We start from the raw sequence: 27729 nt of genomic DNA, 5'->3' as shown, positions 1-27729 counted from the left end.
CTAATTAGAGTGATCGGGTTAATTTAAATGCACATTTATATGTCACAAGCTTCAAATTGACACAAATATGCACTGCACATATATAGAGTTTCTCACCGTTTGCACATAATAACCGCTCTTCAACACGTTTTTTCTTTATTTGTTTTTAACTGTAGAATTAATATTTATCCATTTATGGGCATTTATGGATAAATATACATATAAACCACTATGCCATGCTGCTCATATTTATCACGCAGTAAAAATGCCCCTCCCCAAGCCCAAAACGGGTTGCCTGTGAATGAGAATCCAAAGCAAGGACTGGTGGGACCTTGGGAGGTTGTCCTGCTCCAGTACACAGTTGCATAGTGAAAGGTTTTATAAAGACAGGACACACATTTATACAACACTTTATTCAAAAGAAAGAGCCGCTCGTTCCGAATGTCATACGTAATTACTATTTCTGCATCATTGCACATGCGCAGTTCTTTCAGTTTCGTTGTCCAATCCGATCGAGTGTTTACATGCACTATCAATCATATTAGAAAAGGAAAAAACCGCCCCCTTCAATCCGATCGAAAATTCATCCTGATCGAGCTCCATCGGATCGATAAAGGTGTTTACATGAAGGCTTTTCAGTCCGACTGAGCTATCAATCCACTTACAAATGGATTTTTTGGTTGCATGTAAAAGTAGCCAATGTTTTTGTCATTCATCAGCTTCATCATTATAGCTGTGGTGTAGACTCTGCCATTCTTTAATATTGAGAAAGATTTTCATTTGTGAACAGGCCTTCAGTCTGTGAACTCATGGTTGGAAGCTATATAACTTGAAAACCAGAAAACCAAGATATCAAAAATACAACTGTGCAGCCATCAGATTTCACTGTCCTGTTCAAATGAAAGTTTGCTAGGAAATGTACCAACTGAAGATAAAAGAAGTCAATGATTAAACATGCTTCCTGTATTTAATAAGAAATATGTATGGGCCAGAGGCTCCACTATATCAACAAAGCTGCAACGGATTGTTAGATTGGCATGATGATGGGGCTAAAGTGTGCATCCTCCATCTGTGAACTTGTCAAATGAAAATGTGAATGACATTTTGAAAGATTATAAATATTTCAACATGCCCAGAGTAAAAGCAGCATGTCAGTTCACTAATTTGTCTGTTTATTCTGCCACCGCAGTAGATCAAGAGCATCTCTTTCTCTGAAGTCGCTGCTGTCTCACATTTATTTTAAAGCTCTACCAAGAAAAAGAAAATCAGACTCCCCTGTTGTCTTCGCCTGAGGACTGTACATGGTTCCAGCTGGGGCTTTTAATAAAACGCAAGACCTTTTGTACAATAAAATGTCCATTTGGGGCAAGCCTACAGTAATTTTCAATGTACAAACAAGATGATATAAGACTTTCACGCTTGGTTCACTAGAAGTGGAAAAGTATTTATGTTTGGCCTAATTTGTTAAATTCATCCTACACATAATAATTTCCTACACCTGACTTACCACGTGTCCTAGTTTTGTATTTATTTTTGAAGAGACATCTGTTTAAGGGGAGAAGGAAAAGGATACAGAAGTTTGAAAGACATGTTCTACTTCTCTAGTTACCTTTGAACTTTGAACTATTTTTACTCTTTCTTCAACTGCTTTTACTGTCTCAAGCGTCTTAAAAGTCCAGTCTACTATTAATCTCCACAGATGATCGATTAACACATCAATGGGTAATTTGGGGAGGTGTGAAAGGAAACTGATCTTAATAGAAAAGCTTTTACAAATATAACAAATGTGAATCATTAATTTTGTAACATTCATAATGACGCCCTGTTTTGACATCTAGAGGCATTAAGTATTTAATGGACATTTTAGTCTGATGAGAAAATGAGAATCAATGTGCTTTTGCAGTTTCTGGTTCATATGATGTAAAAAAAAAAAAAAAAAGCCTTACAGTAGAGAGATGAATGATAAAGTATGTCACTATTGTCTCAATAGTTTGAAAATATTTCTACAGTACATAGTGGAAAAAGTAATATATTTAAAATACATTTATTTCATCCTAAGTATAATTAAAATACATTAACACATTTACTGACATATCACTTATTTACTGATAAAAATGATCATAACATTTTATTTGGAGAACTAATTTCTTATTATTTATCCTAAGATGTGTTTTAATGTCACTATTGATGAGGATTGTATGATATTTGAATACAATTGGTCTTTAAATGCAAGATATTTAAAGTGTGCCTGAAGTATACTTGCAATAGTTCGACTTTAGCACAATCAAATATACTTCATAATATCTTTAGTTGGACTTGAATTAAAGTGCATTAAGTAAAGAAGCTAATCAATGAATTAACATGGTGATTAAATGGGACACAGCTGAAACTAGAGTTGGGTTCGAGTCCACCTTTGTCGAGTACGAGTCAAGACCAAGTCCACAAACATCGAGTCCAAGTCCGAGTCCGAGTCCAAAAGGGGCCGAGTTGGACTCAAGTCCGAGTTCTTAAAGGCCGAGTCCGAGTCGAGTCCGCCCGAGTCCAGAAAGTAATTAAATTAAAAAAGATTATAAATTGGTATTGCACATTTTTACATTCTATTAATATTTTAACCTTTCAACCCATTAAACCAATGGCAATATAAAAATGTAATAAAAAAAAATACCACTGTTACATCTAGTCATTGCCATTGAACATTTTTATTTTATGTCAACATAACTAGTTTCCTATCAAAAAAGGTTTCAAAGGTTTTATTGTATTACAAGTGCATGAAAATACAAATGAACCTATTTTATTATTGTATCACACTATATTGTCCTCCAGTTAAAGATGACATTTCAGTTATTTAATGCCTCTCCCCCACATTTGACAGAGGTAAAGTGCAGCCAATGAGGAGATCCTTAATGATGACATTATGAATTTCTTGTTGTCTTGGAGAACTTGCATCATAAAGTTGCATTGCTTGTTTGGTCAGTTCTGGTCTTGCAAATCCTGCAATGCTGAGCTGTGCAGCATCTGTTGGTTGCTGCTGCTGTCTTTGGTAGTCGGTTGCATCGGTTTTCGGATCACCAGTACACTGAACCAAAAACCGTTTCTTTCGGAGGCGTCCGATTTGAGAACCGATGAACTGATGATACTGCGCATGCGTGTAATTTTTCAAGTATTTTGTTAAACATCGGAAAGTGTGATAAAACTATAAATAAATAAATAAATAAATAAATATACGTTTTTTTTTAAGATAGGGGCTACATGTTTCTAATCTGTATATTGTAGATTATGTATGGGCCAAAGGGGTTTTCAGGGAAGTTGGACAATAATTAAGACTCTAAAGACTCCATGTTTAATATGAATAAGGGATGATTTATGAAATATCTGTACTGTATTTATAGTTAATGATGACAGATTCACAAACTGAGTTTGTAGTAAACAGAACATAGACACGAGTAGAGCAGCTGATGATACTGAACTGCAGCATGTGCCGGTGTCCTGACATTTTATCCTACCCTGTCAGATTTTCCTACCCGGGATTTGAGCGATTCTCGTTCTCGAGTCAAGAATCGGTTGTATCAGTTTTCAGATCATCAGTAAACTGAACCGAAAACCGTTTCTTTCGGACGCGTCCGATTCGAGAACCGAGGAGCTGATGATACTGCGCATTCGTGATTCAGCAAGAAGCCGAATGACTCACAGCGCATCTGAACCGAACTGATTCTTTTGGTGATTGATTCTGAACTGATTTTGTGCTAATGTAATGAGTGCGGGTAAACCGAGGGCTTGAATGAAGGGCAATCTGACGAAACGTAAGTTCATTTAATAACAAATACATCGCAATGGATTATGTATCCGGTGAACTGTTTTTTTTTTTTCAACCGGTTTATTGAATCAAACCGTCCGAAAGAACCGGTACGCGGAAAAGAATCGAACTTCCCATCACTAATCCACATTGATATCCAGTGAGTGGTGCGTGTGTTTCGTCTGCAAGCATGAGACTTCTGTCTGCCGGTGTGGTGCAGTAAAATGGCAGAAGGGGAGACATTCATTAATTTATCATTTAAATTTTATGCTGGTTTTATTGTTACACATGACGTGGACTCGACTGTACTCGGAATATTTTCCGAGTCCAAAATGTTCAAGTCCATGTCAAGTCCGAGTACAAATTCATCCGAGTGCGTGACAAGTCCGAGTTCATTCAAAATTGGACTCGAGTCCGGACTCGAGTCCGAGTCCAAGTTCGAGTACCCCAACTCTAGCTGAAACTAATGGAACTCGAATGGGAACAGGAACAGGAAAACCAAATATGGGCATAATCATAAATATGGAGCACGTGGGGGGAGAAAACAAAACACAAGACAGGGAACAGAGTCTGACAGAAACGCCTTGTCCAAATACCCATACTTGCGATCTTTGCACTCGACTACTTGTATGACATATTTTCTGTATTTGGCCCAAGTGTTTAAGTGAGGATGAAGACTACAAGTGCGTGTAGAACTTTTCATTGCCTGATGGGACACACTTATAATTTTGTTAAAATGCAAGTGTTTGCATAGCTTTATTTTAATTTTAAATACTTTGCATTTTTAAATATAAAATCAACTTCTAAATGTCTTATCAGTAGTCCCTATGACATGACATAATTTTCATTTGGGGTGCTTCTAATTAAGTGATAAAAAGCAGTTCCAAATGTTCTACGAATAAATATACTAATCTTTGCAGCAAAAAAAAAAACAAAAAAAAAACATGGGTAGCACTTTATTTTACAGTAATTAAATGTAATATCTCATTATTAGTATTATTAGTATTATTAATATTTAACTTACATTGCAAAGGTTTCTGTGCTCTCTTGCACAAATTTGCCAAAAAATCTCACAATTTATTTACAGAACATGATGCATGATGCAAAAGGATTATTCGAGATAGTGAGGATTTAGTGTGTGTTAAGGGCACTGCGCTTTGGTGTTTTTAAGATCTGGACAGTCTTGTGCACTTATTTCTTGTCACGCACACATGCTCTCAAGTGGCCAAGACCACAAGTGTGGGTTTTTGGACAAGGCAAATGTCTATTTATCACATCATGGCCATGTTTTTGTAAGGATTTGTCCTTATTACTGACTCAGCTATATCTTTTGTTCATGTAGTCTATTTATTCAGTAGTCCATGATTTTGAGCGAGAAAAACATGCCAGTGACCTTGCATGTTATTGGGCAGACTGTCTCCCAAGGACTGAATTTAAACACACAATAGATGTGAGGTACAGTGAGTTCAGTACACCACCTATAACCCTATATTATCAACAAGTATTATAGACAAGTGTATCTATGCAATTTTCATCTTAAATATGTATGGAAAAGGTTGGGTGAGTGACTGTTAAATCAGAAAATAAACTAGCTGTATGAAACAGCTTCCATTAAACAAGGCACTGTTGGCTTGGCTTTGTTATAAATTGTGTATATTCCTCTATTGTACATCACTTTGTTTAAAAGTCAGCAGTAAAGACATTAGTTAATACAATGAGATTAGGTACATTTGAGTTATTTATCATATTTAATTATTACAGGTTGCGTCATATTCTGAGTTTACATTTCATTGTTTTAATTAATTTTGATTAATACTAAATCAGTTTTTTTGTGAGTGGGATGAATTAATGCACATTCACATTTAGTCTAGAACTACATCGTGTTCACCCAGCGCACACAACGCCTCTCTACTTACAATTTCTCCCAATATGGGGACAGGAGACTTGGCAGTTAATAAATGGGAAAACAAAGTAACTAGCATTACTTTTCTGAAAAAATATTTTCTTGTAAATTAAAAAGCAATGCACTATTTTTCTATCAGATTATTCAAATTTGTCCTGGCTTTTCCATGCTTCTGTCTTTCATTGCAGTGAGTGAGTGTTTCAATTGAACAGTCCACAAGACGTCAAATAAAGTGCACACATCCATAATAATATGTCTCACACACTCCAAGGCATGAATAAAGGCCTTTTTTAATGCTCTGTCTTGATGGTACTCTATATCCCAGATGCTTGTACCCAAGCTCTTCACCTCTCAAGTAGAACTCTATACTACGTGAGCTACTGAACAAACTTACTGAATATAAAAACCCACACATATGAAGCTAGATATGGGAGGTTAACATTCAAAAGTAAGTTTTCAGCAGCATATAAGTATTTGTTAAATTAAGCTGTATTAATCGAAACTGTGAACCTGCAAATCATACTTTGTGTGAAAACTACACTGTAATGAATTGCTGTAAAAATTACAGCATTATTTTACAGCCCCGGACTGTTTTTTAATAATACAGCATATTGCTGTAAACTGCAATGCATTCTGGGGTCACGTGTAGGTCTGACTCAAATTTACAGAATTTTGCTGTAAATTTCAAATCTTCAGAGCCGCATCAACGGTCGAGGAGGTTAACGTTAAAGGCAAGAGGAGTGATTCACAACTGTGGTAAGTGACTTCAGTTTTTTATATTTATTGTTTGGTAGTTTATAGTATATGAATGCATCTACATTCGCGGATTATATTGGTAACCCCAGATTCAAGCATCATCCGTCCGCGGGGCGCGAGGCAGAATTGCGCGGGGTTTCAGTAGCGCGGTCGCGGTAGGATTTCACACATCCCCCGGCGCTATAGCGGCCATTGGCAGAAAATCTCTGGAATCCTTCGTTATGAATGACATGTTTCAGTGCTTATAGTTTATATTCACGATAACTTCGTGTTTATCAGCACACTTCGTCGTGATTATTTTATGAAGTAAAACAACTTTGCACAGGCAGTCATCTGTTAACACGGGCGCCGAAATAAAACGCGTTTCTAAAGCCTCGCGGTCAGTCAGGGTCGCTCACGGAGGATGTGTGTCATATAAATGCTCAGTGGTGCTTTTCCAAGAGGTTAACGTGAGATGTAGATTTTTTTTGAGCCTTTGCTAACTTCAGGGAACGTTAATGTGAAAACTTTAACAAATCTGTTTGATATAAAGTCTGCTTTGTATAGTTAGCCTAATTTATTACCTTAGGGCGACCAAATACTTTTCCCTTGAAATTATTAAATATGCTATTTATAGATATGTGTCTATATTTATGTCGGCACGCAAATCTTGTGTGTATTTTGGCACAGGGTGCACAAAGGCACCTTATCAGTGCGGTGACACTTGAACAAATGAACTGATCATGCGCGACACTGACCAATAAACAAACGAGTTGTTTTATTGCGTCTATGACTTGAATCTTATCATCAGTTGTAGTGATGGGAAGTTCGGATCATTTTACCGAATCGGACTTTTGAGTCTCGTTCAGCAAAATTAACGAATCTTTTTTCGAGTCATTTCAAATGAACGAACAACCAGAAGGTTCAGGAAGAAAAGAACAAAGTGCTTGCAGTCTGTTTCACATTAGGAGGCATTTTGCTGCATAATCGATCCACCACAAACCATATACAACTATGGAAGCTCAACTTCCATTAAATGGACTGAAGACGCTCAAGTAACGTTATAGGTCTCAAAACGCTTGCTCTGCGCCACTGGATACACACCATAGACAGTAAAAGAAATATGACTGACTGTCTGGGCATGCACTTCCGCGTTTCAGAGATCCGCCTTTTACTTTCCGTCAACATTACATTAATTAACGTTTAGAAAATTGATTTTTGACATTTGTGAATCAATTAAGAATCGTCTGCTTATGCATTGCGATACATTTAAGAATCTAATTTTTATCCCACCCCTACTAAATATAGTATATAATGTAAATGTAAAATACAAAATAATAATAATAATAATAATAATAAATAAAATGGTATAGGTATTAATTACTATTGTGATATTGATTGTTATAGGAGACACTTTGAAAGTGGGCACTGGATGCGGAGTATTGAAGGCGAGGTGGTGTGTGAGGGCACTCAGCCCAGTTTCCTGTCCGGCCTTGCCACTCTGTTTGCTGCTTATTACTAGTTTAATCTTGAGTATCAGGAGGAAGCAGTGTGTACCTTGGAGTTCGTTCAAAGGTAATGGTTGAATTCTAACAACTTCAGAACCAGCATTTTATAGATAAGTTATATCAGAACATTCCTTTTAATAATGTTATGTAATAAGTGTTATTCCTGTTGAGGCCTTTAAAAAAATGTGTCTTAACTCGAGAAGAGAATATATTTGTCTCCCTATTTAACACCAGCAAGCTATTGAGTTAAACATGTTTTTTTTTTTTTTTTATTAGTGGACATCTCCATCTTTCTTGGAGGTCCTAAAAAAGATCTTAATTACATATTGTCTGTTTCATGACCCTTTAGGTGCTTTGTGGGCATAAATCCAGAGAGAGGATCAAAAGCCAAGGGAAAAGTGCCATCGAAATAAAAACAGGACAAGTGATACAGAAGAAAATGTGTGGCAGTCAACCCACATGTTGCCACTCTTCTGTGCAAATTCCAATGGAATTTCTGAAATGTAAGGATACACACACACCAAGATTGCGTCTTCCTTTTATTGTTCTCTATCTGCCTTTGACTGTACCTCTCATCCCTCTGTCTCTCTCTGACTGTACCTCTCATCCCTGTATCTGTCTCTGACTGTATCTGTCCTCCCCCTATTTATTTCTGAAAGTATTATTATGTTTTGTAATATAACTAATGTATTGTCCTCTTTGCTCTTTTCAATATTTCTAGTCACACTTTGAATCCTGGGATTGAACTTCATCTGGAGCATAATTGTTATTTGGTTGATTTTTATCTGTTTGATGGAAAGTTTGTATGACTTCTGCAAGTGCGCGGCTCCTTCCGGTCAGTCATGCATCACTTTTTTTTGTATGACTTGTTTGGCAATGTTGGTCGATTCTTTCTATCTGAAAATGTCTTTGTGGTTTTAAAGGATTAGTTCACCCAAAAATGAAAATTAAGTCAATAATTACTTATGTCGTTCCACACCCGTAAGATCTTCGTTCATCCTCACAACACACATTAAGATGTGGCTCAGTGAAGCCTGCATTTCTAGCAAGATCATTTATTTTTTCAATGCCCAGAAAGCCTCTAAAACATTTAAAACAATTCATGTGACTACAGTTGTTCAACCTAAATATTATAAAGCGACGAGAATACTTTTTTTGCCAACCCCCCCCACCATCACCATATCTAGGGATGGGCGGTCTCAAAACACCGCTTCATGAAGCTTAGAAGCTTTACGAAACTTTTGTTTCAAATCATTTGCTCAGAACGTGTATCAAACTGCAAAAGTCACATGAACCATTGAAATTTCAAAACACTTATGACGTAACGAAGCCTCATTTACTGAAATCATGTGACTTTGGCAGTTTGATATGCTCTGATTTGAACTGAAAGATTAATAAAGCTTCGAAGCTTCATGAAGCAGTGTCATCCATCACGAGATGTTGAATAGTCATTATTTTGTTTTTTGCCACACAAAAAGTATTTTCATTGCTTCATTACACTAAGGTTGAACCACTGTAGTCACATTAACTATTTTAAATATGTTTTTAGTACCTTTCTGGGCATTGGAAAAGGAAATGATCTTGCTAGCGATGTAGGCATCACTGGGCCATCAGGTTTTATAAAAAATATCTTAATGTGTGTTGTGAAGATGAACAAAGGTCTTAAGGGTGTGGAATGACATGAGGGTGAGAAATGACAGAATTTTCACTTTTGGGTGAACTGTTTTAATATGACCATGTTGGTCATGTTTCGGTTATAACGCAGTTTGAATATTTCTTTGTGTCTAGGTCCATGATGGCCAATATGTTCCAAGTAATAAAAAAGAAATCATGCCAAAATTTCAAATCCATTTAAAAAAAATGAAATAATTTTAAAATAAATAAAAATGTTCAAAATAATATACTTTTTATGTCATTTTTTTATGTAAATTTGAAAGTGATATATAACATTTTGACCTGTTTTTTTTTAGGTTTTAAAAATGTTATTTTTTGTATTTTTTGGTGAATTAAGTTATGCATTATATAACACTTTATGCAGTTAAAGTCAGCAATAGGAAAAATATATTGTATGCTATCATTTTACATACTTTAAATATAGCAAATACACACATGCTTTTTTTCAAATTGCTTTGCACAGTAAACTACTTGAATGTGTGCATTTGCTATTTAAATAATTGTTAAATGCCATATACAATGTATTAAAAATGCAGTATATAATATATTTTTTGTAAAAATGCAGTATACAAAATATAAAAAAATTACTGTAAATTTTACAGTAAAATACTGGCAGCAGGGTTGCCAGCCAGTTACTGTAAATTTTACAGTAGTCTTACTGTAATTTAATTTACAGAATTTTACTGTAATTGAGAATACAGTAAAAATCTGTAAATTAAATTACAGTACGACTACTGTAAAATTTACAGTAACTGGCTGGCAACCCTGCTGCCAGTATTTTACTGTAAAATTTACAGTAATTTTTTAACAGTGTAATAAAAGTTGTCTGAGTTTTACTGCCACTAGTGTTATATATAAATATATATATATAAAATGTATCAACTGGAATCTGCGGTGATTCATATGTATAGTGCAGGTACTTTTTTTTTTTTTTTGCTGACATTTGACATTTATTTAGAGGCATGCATTTCTGATGAGCTTATGCAGAATATTTCAGTCTTTGTGCTTCAAAATACAAAATCTAACTTAATGTTTCACCAAAAATCCTACGGCACATTTTATTAAATCATGCAGGAACCTAAAGAGCAGCTGAATGTATCCCAGAGATAACTGAACCATGTTCCCCATCCACACTGTGAATTTATTTTCACGTAGTGAAAATTCACAGCTAGCATATTTACAGTAAATCTTACTAATGCATTCTGTGGGAAAGGAAGAGATGAATAAGCTCATTCAAGTCCAAAGAGCTGCCTGGGTTTTCATTCCTTCTCCCCTTCCTGCTCGCCACTGCAGACTCTATTACAGACCAAAAGCTTCAGCCCACTGTGATACATGGGTACTGCTCATGATCAGCACGTCATACCAGCATCCACAGGGATAGCCTCCACTGTGCATGGCCTGAAATGAAAAGCTTTGAACCCGACACAGCAACACTGTGCTCACATAAGCAGAATAGACGCCTGCTCTTGTATTATTAAACATTGCAAGAAACCGGTGCAATAACAAAAACAACAGTTTTACTGAGACTAAGAACCTTAATCTAGTAAGTGATGCTGCTATATTCCTTATAATGCTGCATTCCTTAAAAGTTTTACTGTTCTCGTTGAGGTTACAGTATGTTTATTATTGAGTCATAATGAGATGTTGTAAGAATGAAGACATCCAACCAGAAGATGGCACCTGGACTAAGACTTAAAGACTAAGCATAAGGCAAAGTAAGCTGCAAAAAAAAAAAAAAAAAAAAAAAAAAAAAACCCTCCAAATTCAGTTAAACTTTTATGATTTTTAATGCCTAAGTACAATCAGTAGAAGTAAAAAGCTAAAGTTAGGCAATAAAGAACTACGTCATGGCTACGTTGCCAGATCCAGTTATTGTGAGTGTTTTTTTTGTTTTGTTTTTTTCACTTAATTTGATGCTTCAGAAACTTAAAGTGGGAAGTTACAGTTACAGGGTTAGTTATTTATTTATCTTGAATTTATTTTGGTTAATGCAATTAGTTTTGTGGGGGGGGGGGGGTTGTTTGCTACTGTAGCAATAACTGGCAACATTACTCCATACATGACTAACATGACTAAGTTTACCACTTTTTGAGTTAGTATAGTTTAGAAGAGTTTAAGTATAAAATAAACAAGGCTGGATTTAGTGCGATATTTTACAGACTAAAATAACTTGTGACAGCTCTTGTTTTTATTTAATAAAACACATAGTTTTTCCTGCATAGAAAATTATGAGGCGCTAACAGAAGCTGTTGACAATACAGAGGCAAGCTGCACTGGACAACATCCATTAGGGCTTTTATTCCAAAAGTTTGCACACTTGATAAAAAAAAAAGTTTATCTCATATTTCTTTAGACAGAATCATAATTTCTGTTCATTTTCCATTTAATGTTGTGATCTGATGAGCATTAGCGGCTTCTAGTGCTGTCTGCCTGTTTTCTCTTCCACTATCGCTGTTATGACTCAGATGAAGATAATTTGCTGTTCACGCCACTCATATTATGTGTTTGTAACCCCCCTTCTCTTCCACGTTGAACTTCCATGTTGTTTCATATATAACAAACCGAGAGAAATGTATGTGAAACATTAAAGGGTTAATTCACCCAAAAATTGAAATAGCTTGTGTTTTACTCACCCTCAACGCATCCTAGAAGTGTATGACTTTCTTCTTTCAGACTAATCCAGTCAAAGTTATATTACAATTTGTCCTGGCTATTCCAAGCTCATCATTATTTCGATGTAAACCAAGAGGAGACTGGTTTTCCTTCGCTAAAGTAAGAAAAAGTAGCTTCCTTTGCTCCTATAAACAAACTTGCAATACTAGCATATCTCAGAGCTAGGACAAATTTTTATATAACTGACTGGATTCATCTGAAAAGAAGAAAGTCATTTACACCTAGGATACCTTGAGGGTGAGTAAAACAACGTCTAATTTTAATTTTGGGGGGAACTAACCCTTAATAAGCTAATAAACACATGATTATGATAGTATGTGATTTGTATACGATTTTCATGCAATTTGGGGTATTTTCATTACAATAAAGGATGTTTATGAGAGAAATACTAAGCAGGTGTAGTGATTAGCTGATTATGAAAGGCTCCTATTAACATTTTACCACCATTACATGACCAAAGGTTGCATTAGATCGCAACCGGAAGATATTACAAACACTCAATAATGTGTTTAAAGTGAGTTTTGAGTAAAAGCATAGTATTTATCTTACAAATTGGCTTCTGTATTATGATGCTAATAGTAGCTCTAATGCACCGGTTACCCTGCAGCGATTATATATTTTTTATTTTGGCCAAATAATTCAGGTTGGATCATGTTTTCTTTTATTCTGTAGAAAGACTCTTTATTAATAAATGGATATTTGGATCAAAGTGATGTGGGCCAGGAGGCACTGGACTATGAGGCGTGGAAGAAGAGGTTTTATCAAGTAAAATAAAACAATTAAAAAAAATTAAGGCTGAGATGTTCTGGCTCTGGTTCTGCACTGTGAAAATGACTTTGTTACGAGTGGGGCGGGGGGCGAGGGCTGTGGGAGCAAAGCGAGGACGGTGGAGTAAACGATAATGAGTGACACCTGCGCCACTCTCCAGTCTCTAGTCCCATGGTGGATCCCCGCAAGGATAAAAGAAAGAATGACGACAGTTCAAGATGAGAGAGGACCAGGCCTGGATTTTATGTTGTTTTGGTTCTGTTTGTGCATGGCAGTCAATCCGTGAGAGGACATCCTAATGCCTGATGCATTTCAATTAATAAGTAAAAAAAAAGGAAAAGACATTGGGGTGGAATTGGCCTGCATGCAAAAACAAACTCCTTATATAAGAAGGGGTTGCAGTACCTAGGCAGGAAGTGGCACAAGTCTTAAGAAAGGTACCTCAGTCCAAGACCAAACCTCATTCTTCTACAGGTGGTGGTTGAAGGTTGAAAGCTTTCATATCATAGGGCTCCAGTGCCTTCTTCCCTGCTGCCACTAAGGTGTGCAACTCTCTCAGATGAATATGTTTAGAAAGAAGTATAGCTGCTGAAATAACTGAAATACCTTTTTGGGATCAATAAAGTGTTCTCTTGCTTTCTCACAATTCAAAACAAGACATATCTTCTTGGGGTAACACCAAGTGCATTGACAAGGTGCAAATGAATCTGCCATGCAACCACCCACCTTGTTATGGAGGTGGTGTTTTACACAGAATCTCAAAAATAACACTGAAAACTTGTACTGAAATTCTGAAGCATCTGTTAAAAGCAAACTTGTATTGTGTGGTATTGTATTAGCACTTCTTACTGTTTGTTCTGTTAAGGATGTTCATTGTCTCATTAATTCAACTCAGTGATTTCATTGCTCAAACGAAACATTTACAGAGTTTAATAGCTTTTCTCATTCACTGATGTTTGGTTTCTTCCATTAGCTAATTTGAATAAGTAGATTACTTCCAGTTGAGTATTTTGGCTTCCTTGCCATATACAGATCCTCTGTATAAGGGCAAATAAACCTTTTTTTGTTCAAACATGCTGTGCATGTCCATTGATAAGATTGATCTCTTTGCGGTGAGACATTCTTTACAACATCAAAGGGGGGGGAAGACAGAAATTGTGTTTTTACAGATTTTTACAGACTATTTCTGGCTGACCTGAAGCAGATCCACATCATAGGATTTTGCATGACTGTTTTATAACAGCATGTTCACCTCATACTACGAACGTTGGTGACAAACTTTATTATTTCCCTCCCTTTCATCACCTATGTCATCCCAGTATGATTAAAAGATAACAGTCATTGCTTTGCACATTAAATATATCCCAAATTAAAATGCAGCCTTCAAAATCTTTCAAAAGAGCTGAATAAAAACCAATCATGGAGAAAGATGCTTTTAAACACATGACATTAAGAGAGTAAAGTAGGAGCCATTTTGCATGCTCTAATGGGTTGTGACAACGAATACATCATTATCCTGCGCTGCAATTTTAATTATCGGCAGATGTCTTTTTTAAAAGTTCTTTCTGCTGTACTCTCAGAAGCTAGATGATGCAAACCCATTCCCAATGCAACATGCTGGATTTTGACTGTCTGCAAGTAAATAATAATAATAATAATCAAATCAGAGGTTTTCAGAAACCCTTTTGCCTCTCAAGTGAATATCAGTGTCCCAAACACAAAGCATACTAATCATAATCATTAGGACAAACAAAATGAATAAGCCTTTCGCAAGTGAAATAATGAGGCCAAAACCAAGATGCAGATGTGTGCTGCAGGGCAGTGCTTTTTGGTAAAGAAACCATTGACTCCTGGTTTAGGGGTTTACATTGTATGACAACATTAGGGATGCACAATGTTTCTGTGGTCATACTGGTATCACTCAATAAATGTGACTGTTTGGTATCAATTTAAGCATGCAGACGTCTGGATCTTGAACGTTAGATGTCAACCATTAGCTAATATCATCCAATATAACATTTAACAGCTTCAAAATATAAATAATTATTGGTATCAACCAGAAATGCCCAAATAAGTGTATATCAAGACATTGTGTCTATTAATTAAAAAAGTGGAGTCAAGGAAAGTAGACTAAATGAGACATTTCAAAAACCTTAGGAGTCAAGGGTGCTTACCCTTGCTCTGATGGAAATTTGCACCATGCACAATGAAGAATTACCTCTATTTCCTGAGTCGTTCATTTGTTTTGATCTGATTTGATTTTAGGCTGCTTTCACATGTCATACCTCACATTCCCGGGAGCCGGATATGGTGCAGGTACAGGTACCTGTCCCATTGCCCAGCACCTCCAAGGCTTCTGGTGTGGCTGCAGGGTTGTAGCTCATGTAATATTCCTGGAGCTGGGAGCTCAGGTTCTGTTCTGGCTCCTGACTCTTTTTCCTCCGCTTACGGCCCACTGTACTCTGCTGCAAAAGCCGGGTGGCACCAGGGTAACGTTTCCAGGAGAGATAAATTACAGACAAGACAAGGGACACTGAGAAGAACAGTGCCACCCCACCCATCACCACTTTGTGAAATGACACGTTGTCTTGCTCAGGAGCTGGTGTGACTAATAGGCTGTCAGATGATGAGGGTGTCCATTGATGGGAGTCTCTGGGATCTGGATTTGCATGGCTGGGGAAGGTGGGGCGTTGAGGTGGTTGAGGATGGGGAGGTGGAAATGGCGCCTCAGAGGCAGGTGAAGGCAAGGGTGGAGGCGGTGTTGTAGGAGCCATTGTCGAGTCAGTCGGTTCAAGGGCAAGGTCAAAATTTGGATCAAAGGTCTGCAGATACAAAGGTGATTGAGCAGTAATTTCGTAGTCATCACAGTCAATGTAGGTCTTTGAAGCTTCCATTACCTTCTCTCCTTGAAGGTGCTTAGGACTGCTGCAGATTATACTAGTGTCCTTGGTGCCTCTGAAATTCTTGAGCCAAACAACAAGAGGACAAATGCCTGGTCCGCAATCCCACATGTTGCCTGCAAGGCTAATGGTTGTTAGGGAAATCCAGGCAGCCACAACCTCCTGAGACACATTGGCCAGTTTGTTAGACTCTAGGTTAAGGACCTGAAGATTGGGGAGGCATTGAAATACTACATGATCTAGTACCTGAATCTCATTGCCAGAGATATCAAGCTTTTGCAAGGTGTACCAGCTCCATGGAAGGCCTTGGTTGACAGCTCGAATACGGTTCCATTGTAGATACAGGGCACGAAGGTTAGCAAGGCGAGGAAACAGAAAGAAGTTTATTCGTGAAAACTGATTATGCTCCAGGTGGAGCTCCATCAGTCGAGACAAACCCAGGAATGCTGTACGAGTAAGAACCCGAAGCCGGTTATAGCTCAAGTCTAGAAACTCCAAGCTTCTGCACTCTAGAAATGCCCGGACAGGGATTGTTGTCAGCCCGTTGGAGCGCAAGTGCAGATTCTGCAGTTTTCGAAGACCAAAAAACTGTCCTGGCTGCAGCTCCTGTAACTTGTTGTAGGAGAGGTCAAGACTACGTAGGTTAGGTACTCCGTGAAAAGTGACATTATGAAGCTGTGAAATTCTATTGGAGCTCAAGATCAATTCCTTCAATCGCCGCACCCCTTGAAAAGCACGACTATCCACAAACATGATTTGATTGTGGTCCAGGTACAGCCACAGTAGCTGGTTAAGATGGGCAAACTGGTAAGGGAGCATTGTGTGCAGGTCATTGTAACGCAGGGATAGACCTTGACAACTAACTGAAATATTTTCCGGGACGTCTTGGAAGCCAGCTGACTCACAATGGACAATCTTTCCCTCGCAACGGCAGCTATAGGGGCACATCCTTTCCCCTGAACTGAACAGCAGGAGGGAGGAGGCTTGAAGGAGGAAGAGGCCCGCTAATCTCTTGTCACAAATAACAGAACCTGCAGAGGGAGAGAGCACAACATCAGCTTATCATGTTCAACAAGAAGACCAATTTACTTAGCAAAATATTCAGCTGTCGAGGCTCACATGATAAAATTGCTGCTACCATCCACACCTATAATATTTTTCTTAGGTCAAGAGGTCATTATCTAATTTGACATAACTGTCTGATACTCTTCTATTTGACTCATCTGCAATCTTGGTGAAATTTAATAAGCATTCAAGTGAAACAACAATTTCAAGTCAAATATCTCCCAGGACTGGAATGCTGTCATTTACAAAACAATTAAAGGGATAGTTCACCCAAAGAAAGAAATTCATTAATTGCTCACCCTCATGTTGTTCCAAACCCAAAAGACCTTCATTCATCTTCGTCACAATTTAAGATTTTTTGATGGAATTTTTGACCCTGCATAGGCAACAATGCAACGACCATGCTGTGGTGTAATGCATACAGTGTGGACATTTATGGTGCTTATAATATGCCAAAACTATTTGAATTTGTATAATGTAAATTTTAATTATTGCCACTGTTATTTAACAAAACTGAATATTTTGTGGCATTTAACACAGTTTTGAATTAGATTTTTTATGTTTTTACTTTAATATTGAACATTTGAAATTTAACAGTTTTAATTGTTAGTTTTATATACATATATTTTCAAACAGCAGATTTTTTGCTCTGAATTATTAGCCTGCAAAAATTCTGTTTTTAAAAATACAGCTTCAAGTTTTCAAGATGAAGAGGGAATTCGGAACTATAAATTGAATATTCTAAAATTCAGTACGTTGAAATTCAGATCTCACAGAAAGTAGGTCAGAGGCCATCCACATAGAAGAGTAGATGATCTCAGAAAAATAGAACAAAGCATTTTGACCAATTAGTAGTTTTCTGGCATGAATGTGTGGTTCAATATCTACCTGATCATGAATCACCCAGAGGTAGTCTAAGTGATTCTTAAACATTTATGATTTATATTTGTATGTTAGGTTAGCAATCAGCATGTGAAACATTTGTCTGAGCACTCTGTTGTTTGTTTTAAAGTACATTTGGTGTGAAAGTGATTAGCATGCCATCCTGCTATAGCCTGCATGATGCGAGTGAAAGCAAAGTAGACAGTAGAACATTCATTATAATCAGTGATATTCCCTATACTCGATGCGGCACGGCGTATTTTGAAGCTTGAGGCGACAAAGCAGCCATTGCAAAGAGCTTGTACTTCGTCAGAAATAGAACGGCGAATCTGTTTGCTGTTGGGAATTTCGCATTCAGTGTAGACAGTATTAATTATAATGTCTGTCTTTTGTTGTGTCGCACTGCACCGCTCGCCTCCAGTGTAGACATGGTGTAGCGTCATATGTAACTCTTATTTCTGCTGCATTCATTCCGTGATAGGACTCCACTCTGATGTTTGTTAGACTGTGTTTTTAGCTGAAGGCATCATGAATAATTATTTAGATACACCTGTAACTTGGAGTCACGATTACAGTATAGACCATTTATTTCCACTCAATATCATAGACATAAACTTATATAGGCTGTATGGTGGGTTCATGCTTTCTGCAGTCCTGTTTAGTTCTTTGTAATCGCATACAGAATAGACCTGGTGTTGCTCTGCACCGCATCCAGTGTAGGTAATAGACTATCACTGATTAATAAATGGGCTCGTCTGTATTTTTTGCTTTTGCTTGCATCCTGTGTGGCATGCTAATCACTCTCAAACCAAAAGTACTTTAAAACAAACACCAGAGACTGTTTAGACCAATTACAATAAAAAAATAAAATAAATAAAACCACCACCTAACTTGGACGTATTCCGTGTTTGGGAGCAGCTGAAGCCGTGCTTTTGATTGATTCGCAAACAAAAGTTGCACAGATTAACTTATGTGATTGAACACAGTGCTGTATATTCATGTAGTTGTCAAAAATAGTGTACAGCAATTGTTGTAGAATGGATGCTTGCGTGCTTTGGAGAAGTTTGTGAGGATCAGTGGTGTTTATGTACATATGGGCATCAAACGCTCCAAAATAGCTTGTTCTGACAAGAGGAACAATCGCTCTGTTTCCACACATTCAGAATGTTGTCATTTTTCATTTGTGTTTTGGTATGTTTACTGATTCTGAATGGATCCTCATAGTGGTTTATGCAGTCCTTTGTCATCTCCCTGTGGTCTTGTTTGTTATGGCAGGTTGACTTGCTTTTTTTTTGGTAAAGTTACTGTATAATTGAGCTTTAGAACTGTTAAGTTGTCAAGAATATCTGCAGTGACATTTTTGTAAAGTATGTTTGCAGTATTGGAGAGGAGGGGGACCTTGGAGTACAAAGGTTTGGAACTATTGGCTTAGATGTTTCACATGCTGAGAACGCTAACCTAACATATAAATATAAATCATAAATGTTTAAGATTAGGCTATTTCTGGCCGATTCATGATCAGGTAGATCTTGCACCCTACGCTCATGCCAGAAAACTACTAGTTGGCCAAAATGCTTTGTTGAATTTTAGAATATTACATTTAAAGTTCTGAATGTCCTCTTTATCTTGAAAACTTGAAGCTGTATTATATAAAATGGGACATTTGCAGTCTAAGTATTCAAAACAAAACATGCTTTTTGAAAATACATGTATATAAAACTAAAACTTTAATTGTGTTACATTTAAAATGTTAAATATTCAAGTTTAAAGAAATTAATTCGGAACTATATTATTAATATTCAGTTTTATTAAATGACACTTGTCAATAATTCAAATTCACACAATGCATATTTAAATAGTTTTTGTCCACTGTAATTGTTGAATAAAGTTCTTATTTTTGTTTTCTTTGTATTCTCATAGCTTCATAACATTACGGTTGAATGGTATTTAAACTATGCCTTTCTCCATCTCTCTCCATCATCAGTTTGTCAAACCATCGGTATCTCAATATTTCTCTCCCCCTTCCATCATCATTCCACATACTCCACCTCCCTTTCTTTATATCCTTTATATAATTAAATAATCCATTTTTAATTTAACTTTCCTCTCTCTCCCTTCTCTCTCTCTCTCATCTCAACATCCATTGCTTTGTAATTATTTAGACCCCCCATTCATTGAAATTTATTTTTTTATTATTTGTTTGCTTGTTTTTTTCTTGTTTTTAAAGAACATCAACGCAACACCAATGGCAACAATAATTAATTTTTTTTTTAACTTAATATAAATATTCAAGTGAGGAAATGTATCTCCTGTCTGTCATCATCTCTAATATTTAATAATCCTCTTTTTTGAAACAATATATTCCATACATCATTGTTTGTGATCCTTCTGCTTCATTTTTTAATCCTTTCTCTCTCTCTCTCTCTCTCTCTCTCTCTCTCTCTTCTCTGCATTAACCAAATCCACTGGAAATATTTCTAAGCACTCAATGTCATAACAAATGTGTCTATATCTATCTCTCTCTGTTGCTATGCATCTGTCCGTTTTTATTGTTGTTGTCGTTTTGTTACCTTCTATTATGTCTGCTGTCATTTTTCCTTCTATTGTATTTTATCATATTTATGAAACAATGATAATAATAAAAAAAGATGTTTAAACAATGCCATTACTACCTTTCCGGTCCTTGAACATGTCAGGTGCATTGCTGTCTATGCAGGGTCAGAAAGCTCTCAGATTTCTTTCAAAATATCTTAATTTGAGATGAAAATGAATGAAGGTCTTATGTATCTGAACCAGCATGAGGGTTAAGAAGTAATGGCAGAATTTTCATTTTTGGGTGAACTATCACTTTAATGGTAATAGTAGTTAAGAAAAATGGTCATTGATAGGATTTTTTTTTTATTTTAGTGTATTGCAGATTTGTGAGAAGCTGATTGTACATGATGGCTACTCACCAAATAAATATATATTTTATTAAATGAAAAAGAGAGAGAACAATATATATATATATATATATATATATATATATATATATATATATATATATATATATATATATATATACAGTATTGTTCAAAATAATAGCAGTACAATGTGACTAACCAGAATAATCAAGGTTTTTCGTATATTTTTTTATTGCTACATGGCAAACAAGTTACCAGTAGGTTCAGTAGATTCTCAGAAAACAAATGAGACCCAGCATTCATGATATGCACGCTCTTAAGGCTGTGCAATTGGGCAATTAGTTGAATTAGTTGAAAGGGGTGTGTTCAAAAAAATAGCAGTGTGGCATTCAATCACTGAGGTCATCAATTTTGTGAAGAAACAGGTGTGAATCAGGTGGCCCCTATTTAAGGATGAAGCCAACACTTGTTGAACATGCATTTGAAAGCTGAGGAAAATGGGTCGTTCAAGACATTGTTCAGAAGAACAGCGTACTTTGATTAAAAAGTTGATTAGAGAGGGGAAAACCTATAAAGAGGTGCAAAAAATGATAGGCTGTTCAGCTAAAATGATCTCCAATGCCTTAAAATGGAGAGCAAAACCAGAGAGACGTGGAAGAAAACGGAAGACAACCATCAAAATGGATAGAAGAATAACCAGAATGGCAAAGGCTCAGCCAATGATCACCTCCAGGATGATCAAAGACAGTCTGGAGTTACCTGTAAGTACTGTGACAGTTAGAAGACGTCTGTGTGAAGCTAATCTATTTTCAAGAATCCCCCGCAAAGTCCCTCTGTTAAAAAAAAGGAATGTGCAGAAGAGGTTACAATTTGCCAAAGAACACATCAACTGGCCTAAAGAGAAATGGAGGAACATTTTGTGGACTGATGAGAGTAAAATTGTTCTTTTTGGGTCCAAGGGCCACAGGCAGTTTGTGAGACGACCCCCAAACTCTGAATTCAAGCCACAGTACACAGTGAAGACAGTGAAGCATGGAGGTGCAAGCATCATGATATGGGCATGTTTCTCCTACTATGGTGTTGGGCCTATTTATCGCATACCAGGGATCATGGATCAGTTTGCATATGTTAAAATACTTGAAGAGGTCATGTTGCCCTATGCTGAAGAGGACATGCCCTTGAAATGGTTGTTTCAACAAGACAATGACCCAAAACACACTAGTAAACGGGCAAAGTCTTGGTTCCAAACCAACAAAATTAATGTTATGGAGTGGCCAGCCCAATCTCCAGACCTTAATCCAATTGAGAACTTGTGGGGTGATATCAAAAATGCTGTTTCTGAAGCAAAACCAAGAAATGTGAATGAATTGTGGAATGTTGTTAAAGAATCATGGAGTGGAATAACAGCTGAGAGGTGCCACAAGTTGGTTGACTCCATGCCACACAGATGTCAAGCAGTTTTAAAAAACTGTGGTCATACAACTAAATATTAGTTTAGTGATTCACAGGATTGCTAAATCCCAGAAAAAAAAAATGTTTGTACAAAATAGTTTTGAGTTTGTACAGTCAAAGGTAGACACTGCTATTTTTTTTGAACACACCCCTTTCAACTAATTGCCCAACTGCACAGCCTTAAGAGCGTGCATATCATGAATGCTGGGTCTTGTTTGTTTTCTGACAATCTACTGAACCTACTGGTAACTTGTTTGCCACGTAGCAATAAAAAATATACTAAAAACCTTGATTATTCTGGTTAGTCACATTGTACTGCTATTATTTTGAACAATACTGTATATATATATATATATATATATATATATATATATAGCATATATATATATATATAGCATATATATATATAGCATATACATTAAATATAACAGCATTAATATATTTATATACTTAAATATTATATCTTTATTCTCTTCATAAATACAAAATGTTTTTTTTTTGCTATTTATTTCAGGATTGGTTGATGGCATAATTTGCATTTGCGGTTTGTCTGTCTCTTCAAACTGAGAGGTAATAGATTAATTCATTATCATGAATACAACCTTCCCACTCCCCGTCAAGATTATCACACACAGCTCAGCCTCTTATACATCTGAATTGCATTCATCTGACATCTGTCTCAAAATATGAGATCACAAATTTATATTCTATAGGAATATAGGATCATATAGATCTCATTATGATCTCATATTCTAGAAAGACCTCAAAGCGACCAATGTTGTACACATCCAGTTGTCATGACATCTGCACAGTGGTGGACGAAGTACACAAATCAAGTACTTGAGTAAAAGTACAGATACATATGGTAAAATATTACTCCAGTAAAAGTAAAAGTACTCCTTTTTCAATTTTACTCAAGTGAAAGTACAAAAGTACTCAATTTTTTATGTACTTAAGTAAAAAAGTACTGCAAGAGAGATGTTTGCAATTTTACATAGGCTACTTAATTTAATTTTATATTAGCACATTTTTTTTATAATCCTACTGATCAAAATACCTGGGATTTTTTCCAAAATAACCACTATATGGAGTCAAAATATATTTTTGTTGTTGATATGGACTACGCTGATGAGAGTAATGTTCACTGTGAAGCTTACACTGTGATGTACCTGAGAGAAAACAGAGATGACCATCTGATCTTTACCAGTAAGAACAAAGTATTTTAAAGTTAGTTGTTTTACAGAACATCAAAGTTACAGTACAGACCAAAAGTTTGGAAAACTCATACAAAGAGTTTTCTTTATTTTCATGACTATGAAGATTGTTGAGTCACACTGAAGGCATCAAGGGCTATTTGAGCAAGAAGGAGAGTGATGCGGTGCTGCGCCAGATGACCTGGCCTCCACAGTCACCGGACCTGAACCCAATCCAGATGGTTTAGGGGTGAGCTGGACCACAGACAGAAGGCAAAAGGGCCAACAAGTGCTACGCATCTCTCGGGGAACTCCTTCAAGACTGTTGGAAGACCATTTCAGGTGACTACCTCTTGAAGCTCATCAAGAGAATGCCAAGAGTGTGCAAAGCAGTAATCAAAGCAAAAGGTGGCTACTTTGAAGAACCTACAATATGACATATTTTCAGTTGTTTCACACTTTTTTGTTATGTAAATAATTCCATATATAATTCCACATGTGTTAATTCATAATTTTGATGCCTTCAGTGTGAATCTACAATTTTAATAGTCATGAAAATAAAGAAAACTCTTTGAATGAGAAGGTGTGTCCAAACTTTTGGTCTGTACTGTATATATGACATGATAATAAGGCCTGAAGTTAGGAAGAACATTTTAAGGAAAATAATAATAAAAAAAAATTCATAATGATTTTTTCCTTCTCAAATCTTGTCTGTGGTTTAAAAACACCCCTGGCCAAACGGGGTGCATCTCTTCCCACTTTGATAATTACTGTAGTTACCATGTTCTGAACATCACATCCTTTCTTTTCTAACCAGATGTAATCTATCTATCTATCTATCTATCTATCTATCTATCTATCTATCTATCTATCTATATATATATATATATATATATATATATATATATATATATATATATATATGTGGCTGAATAAAAATATTTGGACATTTATAAAAATTACATCAACTTAGCACCAGCAACCTTGTTAGCTAGACAGTTAGCATCAGCTAACAATATTTACTTATTTTCAGTACGATGAACATTCATGTCTGTCTACTCGTCTAGTTAATCCAAACAATATACATACGTATAACGTTACTGTCGATAAACAATATAAAAACAGACGTCACATTTTAATAAAACTGTTAACATTACGGCAGCGGTGAATTTGAACATGCATGAGTTATTGTATTTAATCTGTGTTGTTTTAAGGTTTTTGTTGTTTTACCTAAAATTGATGTGTCTGCATCGTCTGCACTCGAGCATTTCAGTGGGCTTAAATAGATCTCTCTTTACAACGGATTTAGTTCCCAAACAACTGACAGTTTTGACCTAAATATGATTTTCATTTACAATAATTAATCCAAAATTTCGACATAACTTACTTTTAGCAACATCAGACGCACGCGCGCTCACAAGATCTCCCGGTTCTTACTTCTGGTGACTCGCACTAAACGGTTCATTTGAATCAGTGAGTGGTCGACTCCAGAACAGCTGCAATCGGATCATTCTAATTCGTAAACGAATCGTTTGGTGCGATTCGCGATCCGATTTAAAAGTTTATTTTGAAAAGACTCAGTTCGTTCATGATGAGTCAGACACCGCTTCTGCGTGTCGGAGCACGTGATATATTATAGGGAGTAACGATATGTTTTATGAAATGTAGTGAAGTAAAAAGTACGATTTTATGCTTTGGAATGTAGTGAAGTAAAAGTAAAAGTTGCTCAAAATAAAACTACTCCAGTTAAGTACAGATACTTGAAAAATGTACTTAAGTACAGTAACGAAGTAAAGCTACTCCGTTACTGTCCACCACTGCATCTGCACATATATTATTCAGTAACATAACAACCAGGATTTAGAAGTTCTACAGCTCACAGCTCTATAATCACTATAAATCTCTTATTTAGCCTTTGGCACTTGCTTTTGAATTACACTAGAATTACATAAGGAGTCTCAAGAGAGTCATTTGGATTAATTTACTAGGGGCCATTTTTAAAGCTTTTTTTTAAAGTAATCATCACCTATGCACTAATCAACTTTAAGATGTGACTAATGTCCAGTAATATCTTTAATACCATATTTTATACTGTTCTATAGAAATTGATTAGTCAATTTGGAGCTGAATCATTACGTCAAACATAATTACTCTGAAGCTATTACCTTCTCCTGTCTGAAATGTGTTTCATATTGTGTTATCCATGCCAGAAAAGATGATGCAAAATGGACAATTTCATTACCATCTTTTGCATCTCATACGTTTTAAGTGCAACAGGAGTTTTCTTTGCCAGGAAAGAGAATACAGCAAAATGCAGAACAAAGAAGAAAAAAATTGATCAGAGTTTTAATGTATAAGCTTTCAGTTGAAGATCTGCACTGCGTGTACCGTGAACTCAATTGTCTACAGTAAAAAAGGAGGACGGAGGCCATCCAAGCATACACAGCAAATTACAGAGTCATCAGTTTTACCAGACTAGAATCCCACTGATGCTGTTAAGAACATTTCAGAGGAAGACTGGAGAAAAATACCTAGAGATCACAGTCATTTTATCTTCAAACAGTGCCATCTTTTCAAGGTTTCATTTTCTCCACAGTGGTGAAAAAAATAAAAAACAATTCAGTGTCCGAGCAATGAATCCCATAATTGCATTTCATTGTAGTTAGCATGCAGTGACTCAGTATACTCCAAGTAAACATATGGATGACAATGAAAGCCATCATACCAGCTATATTAACTGTCCTCTGGGTCTTTTTGAGGAGATAAAAATGGACCCAGGGCCTTTTCTCTGTGTTTCCAAATGACTTGTTATCTATTATCAATTCTATGCTTCACTGGTAGCCATTCCACATATAATATCCCTCTCTACAAGGACACACATTTGTGAAGTGACACTATGTTTGGGTCACATTTCCTTGAGTGTCCATGTAAGCCAAACAAGAGCAGATTAACCTTCACAATGGTTCCCTACAAACACATTGACATGTCCACATACTGCAGGAAGAAGAATACAAATGTAGTCCTAAAATACCCAGCTTCAAAGTCCAGGAAAAACTCTGTAAGTACAAATGAAAAAGTGTAGGAATTACCTGTTTGTGTGCTTCCTACAGTAATGGACATTATTAACCCAAGGGGTCAGAGTTTTGCTTGAAAGCATGGCCCTGTTATCTTCGGCTCGTACGTGCCCTTACTAGACCATCTGGCTGCAAAGAACATATTTCTCCTGATTTCTTTAGTTTAACAGCAAAATAAATCATAAATTACATAAGTTGTGAAATGGGAGTTGAATTAAATGCAATAAGATTAAAAAAGACATTGTACTGCAAGACAAAAGAAGGACTTTGTCTTTTTACTGAGATATCCTTGCAAGGAGCATTGTAGTTTGATTCATGACAGATGACTGGTATAGGCGATTCTTTTATTGAATAATAACAAAATACTGATAAATAATTTATTGCAAAAATAAATAAATAATATTCACCAAGGCTGCATTCATTTGATCAAAAATAAAGTTAAAACTCTAACAATGTGAAAAATGATTACCATTTATTATTGTACCTTCAGAAATCATCCTAATATGCTAATTTGGTGCTTATTAGAATCTTTTCTAGAGGTCCATGTGACACTGAAGACTGTTAGGATACTCAAAATAAATTAATTTTTAAAATATATTTAAACAAAAATCATTTATTTTACATTTTCACAATTATTACCATTAATAAGTCAAAATAAATGCAGCCTTGGTGAGCATAAGAGAGACTAAAAAGCATAAAAACTTCTTAACTATTTTAAACTTCTGGCAGTATATGTATTTAATATTGCGATACTACATTTTTACCAATCTTGATGATTACATAAGCCTGAGTTTAATGTTGCAATGCAAAAATCATCTTGGTCTCCATTTCACATTTTGCAGCAATTTGGTATCAAATATTTTCATATTGTAGTTGTGAAATTTGATTTTGTTTGCCAATCCAGCATCTATAGCTATATTCATCCATACACAAGTCTTGTCTTTACACACACATCAAGGGACCATTTATTAAAATGCTCAGTTAACCTAACCTGTCTGTCTTTGGGCTGTGGGAGGAAACTGCAACACTCGGCATAAACCCACTCAGACACAGGGAGATCATGTAAACTCCACACAGAAAGCCCTCCTATCTCTGCCGGGACACGACCCGGGGACCTTCTTGCAGTAAGACAACAGTGCTAACCAGCAAGTCACTGTGTGACATTTGATATTCAACCCAACACACTGCCAGCTGATTGCACTGAGTCTCTTATATGTAATCCTCATC

The 27729-nt window shown here is 36.2% G+C and overlaps 1 protein-coding gene and 1 long non-coding RNA gene across 3 annotated transcripts in view; one reads left to right on the top strand and one right to left on the bottom strand.

The window, feature by feature from the left end:
- The window catches only part of LOC113109716 (leucine-rich repeat transmembrane neuronal protein 4-like), a 53477-nt gene that overhangs the window by 19862 nt on the left and 5886 nt on the right, over window positions 1–27729 (bottom strand). Inside the window, exon 2 of one of the 2 annotated variants that reach the window (XR_003293006.1) lies at window positions 15252–16964. Coding sequence is in view for 1 of the 2 variants with exons in the window: in XM_026273460.1 (XP_026129245.1) it covers window positions 15319–16964 (1646 nt within the window). In the remaining variant the exon portion in view is untranslated. The remainder of the gene's footprint in view (window positions 1–15251; window positions 16965–27729) is intronic. The other variant, XM_026273460.1, reaches the window with a different exon arrangement.
- Window positions 7826–8903, top strand: LOC113109719 (uncharacterized). The gene is made up of 3 exons (XR_003293008.1): window positions 7826–7985; window positions 8268–8421; window positions 8640–8903. It is a non-coding gene; the product is annotated as an uncharacterized LOC113109719 (long non-coding RNA).

Source organism: Carassius auratus, chromosome 10, assembly GCF_003368295.1.
Source record: "Carassius auratus strain Wakin chromosome 10, ASM336829v1, whole genome shotgun sequence".
Lineage (NCBI taxonomy): Eukaryota > Metazoa > Chordata > Actinopteri > Cypriniformes > Cyprinidae > Carassius > Carassius auratus.
This window is presented reverse-complemented; position numbering and strand designations above follow the sequence as displayed.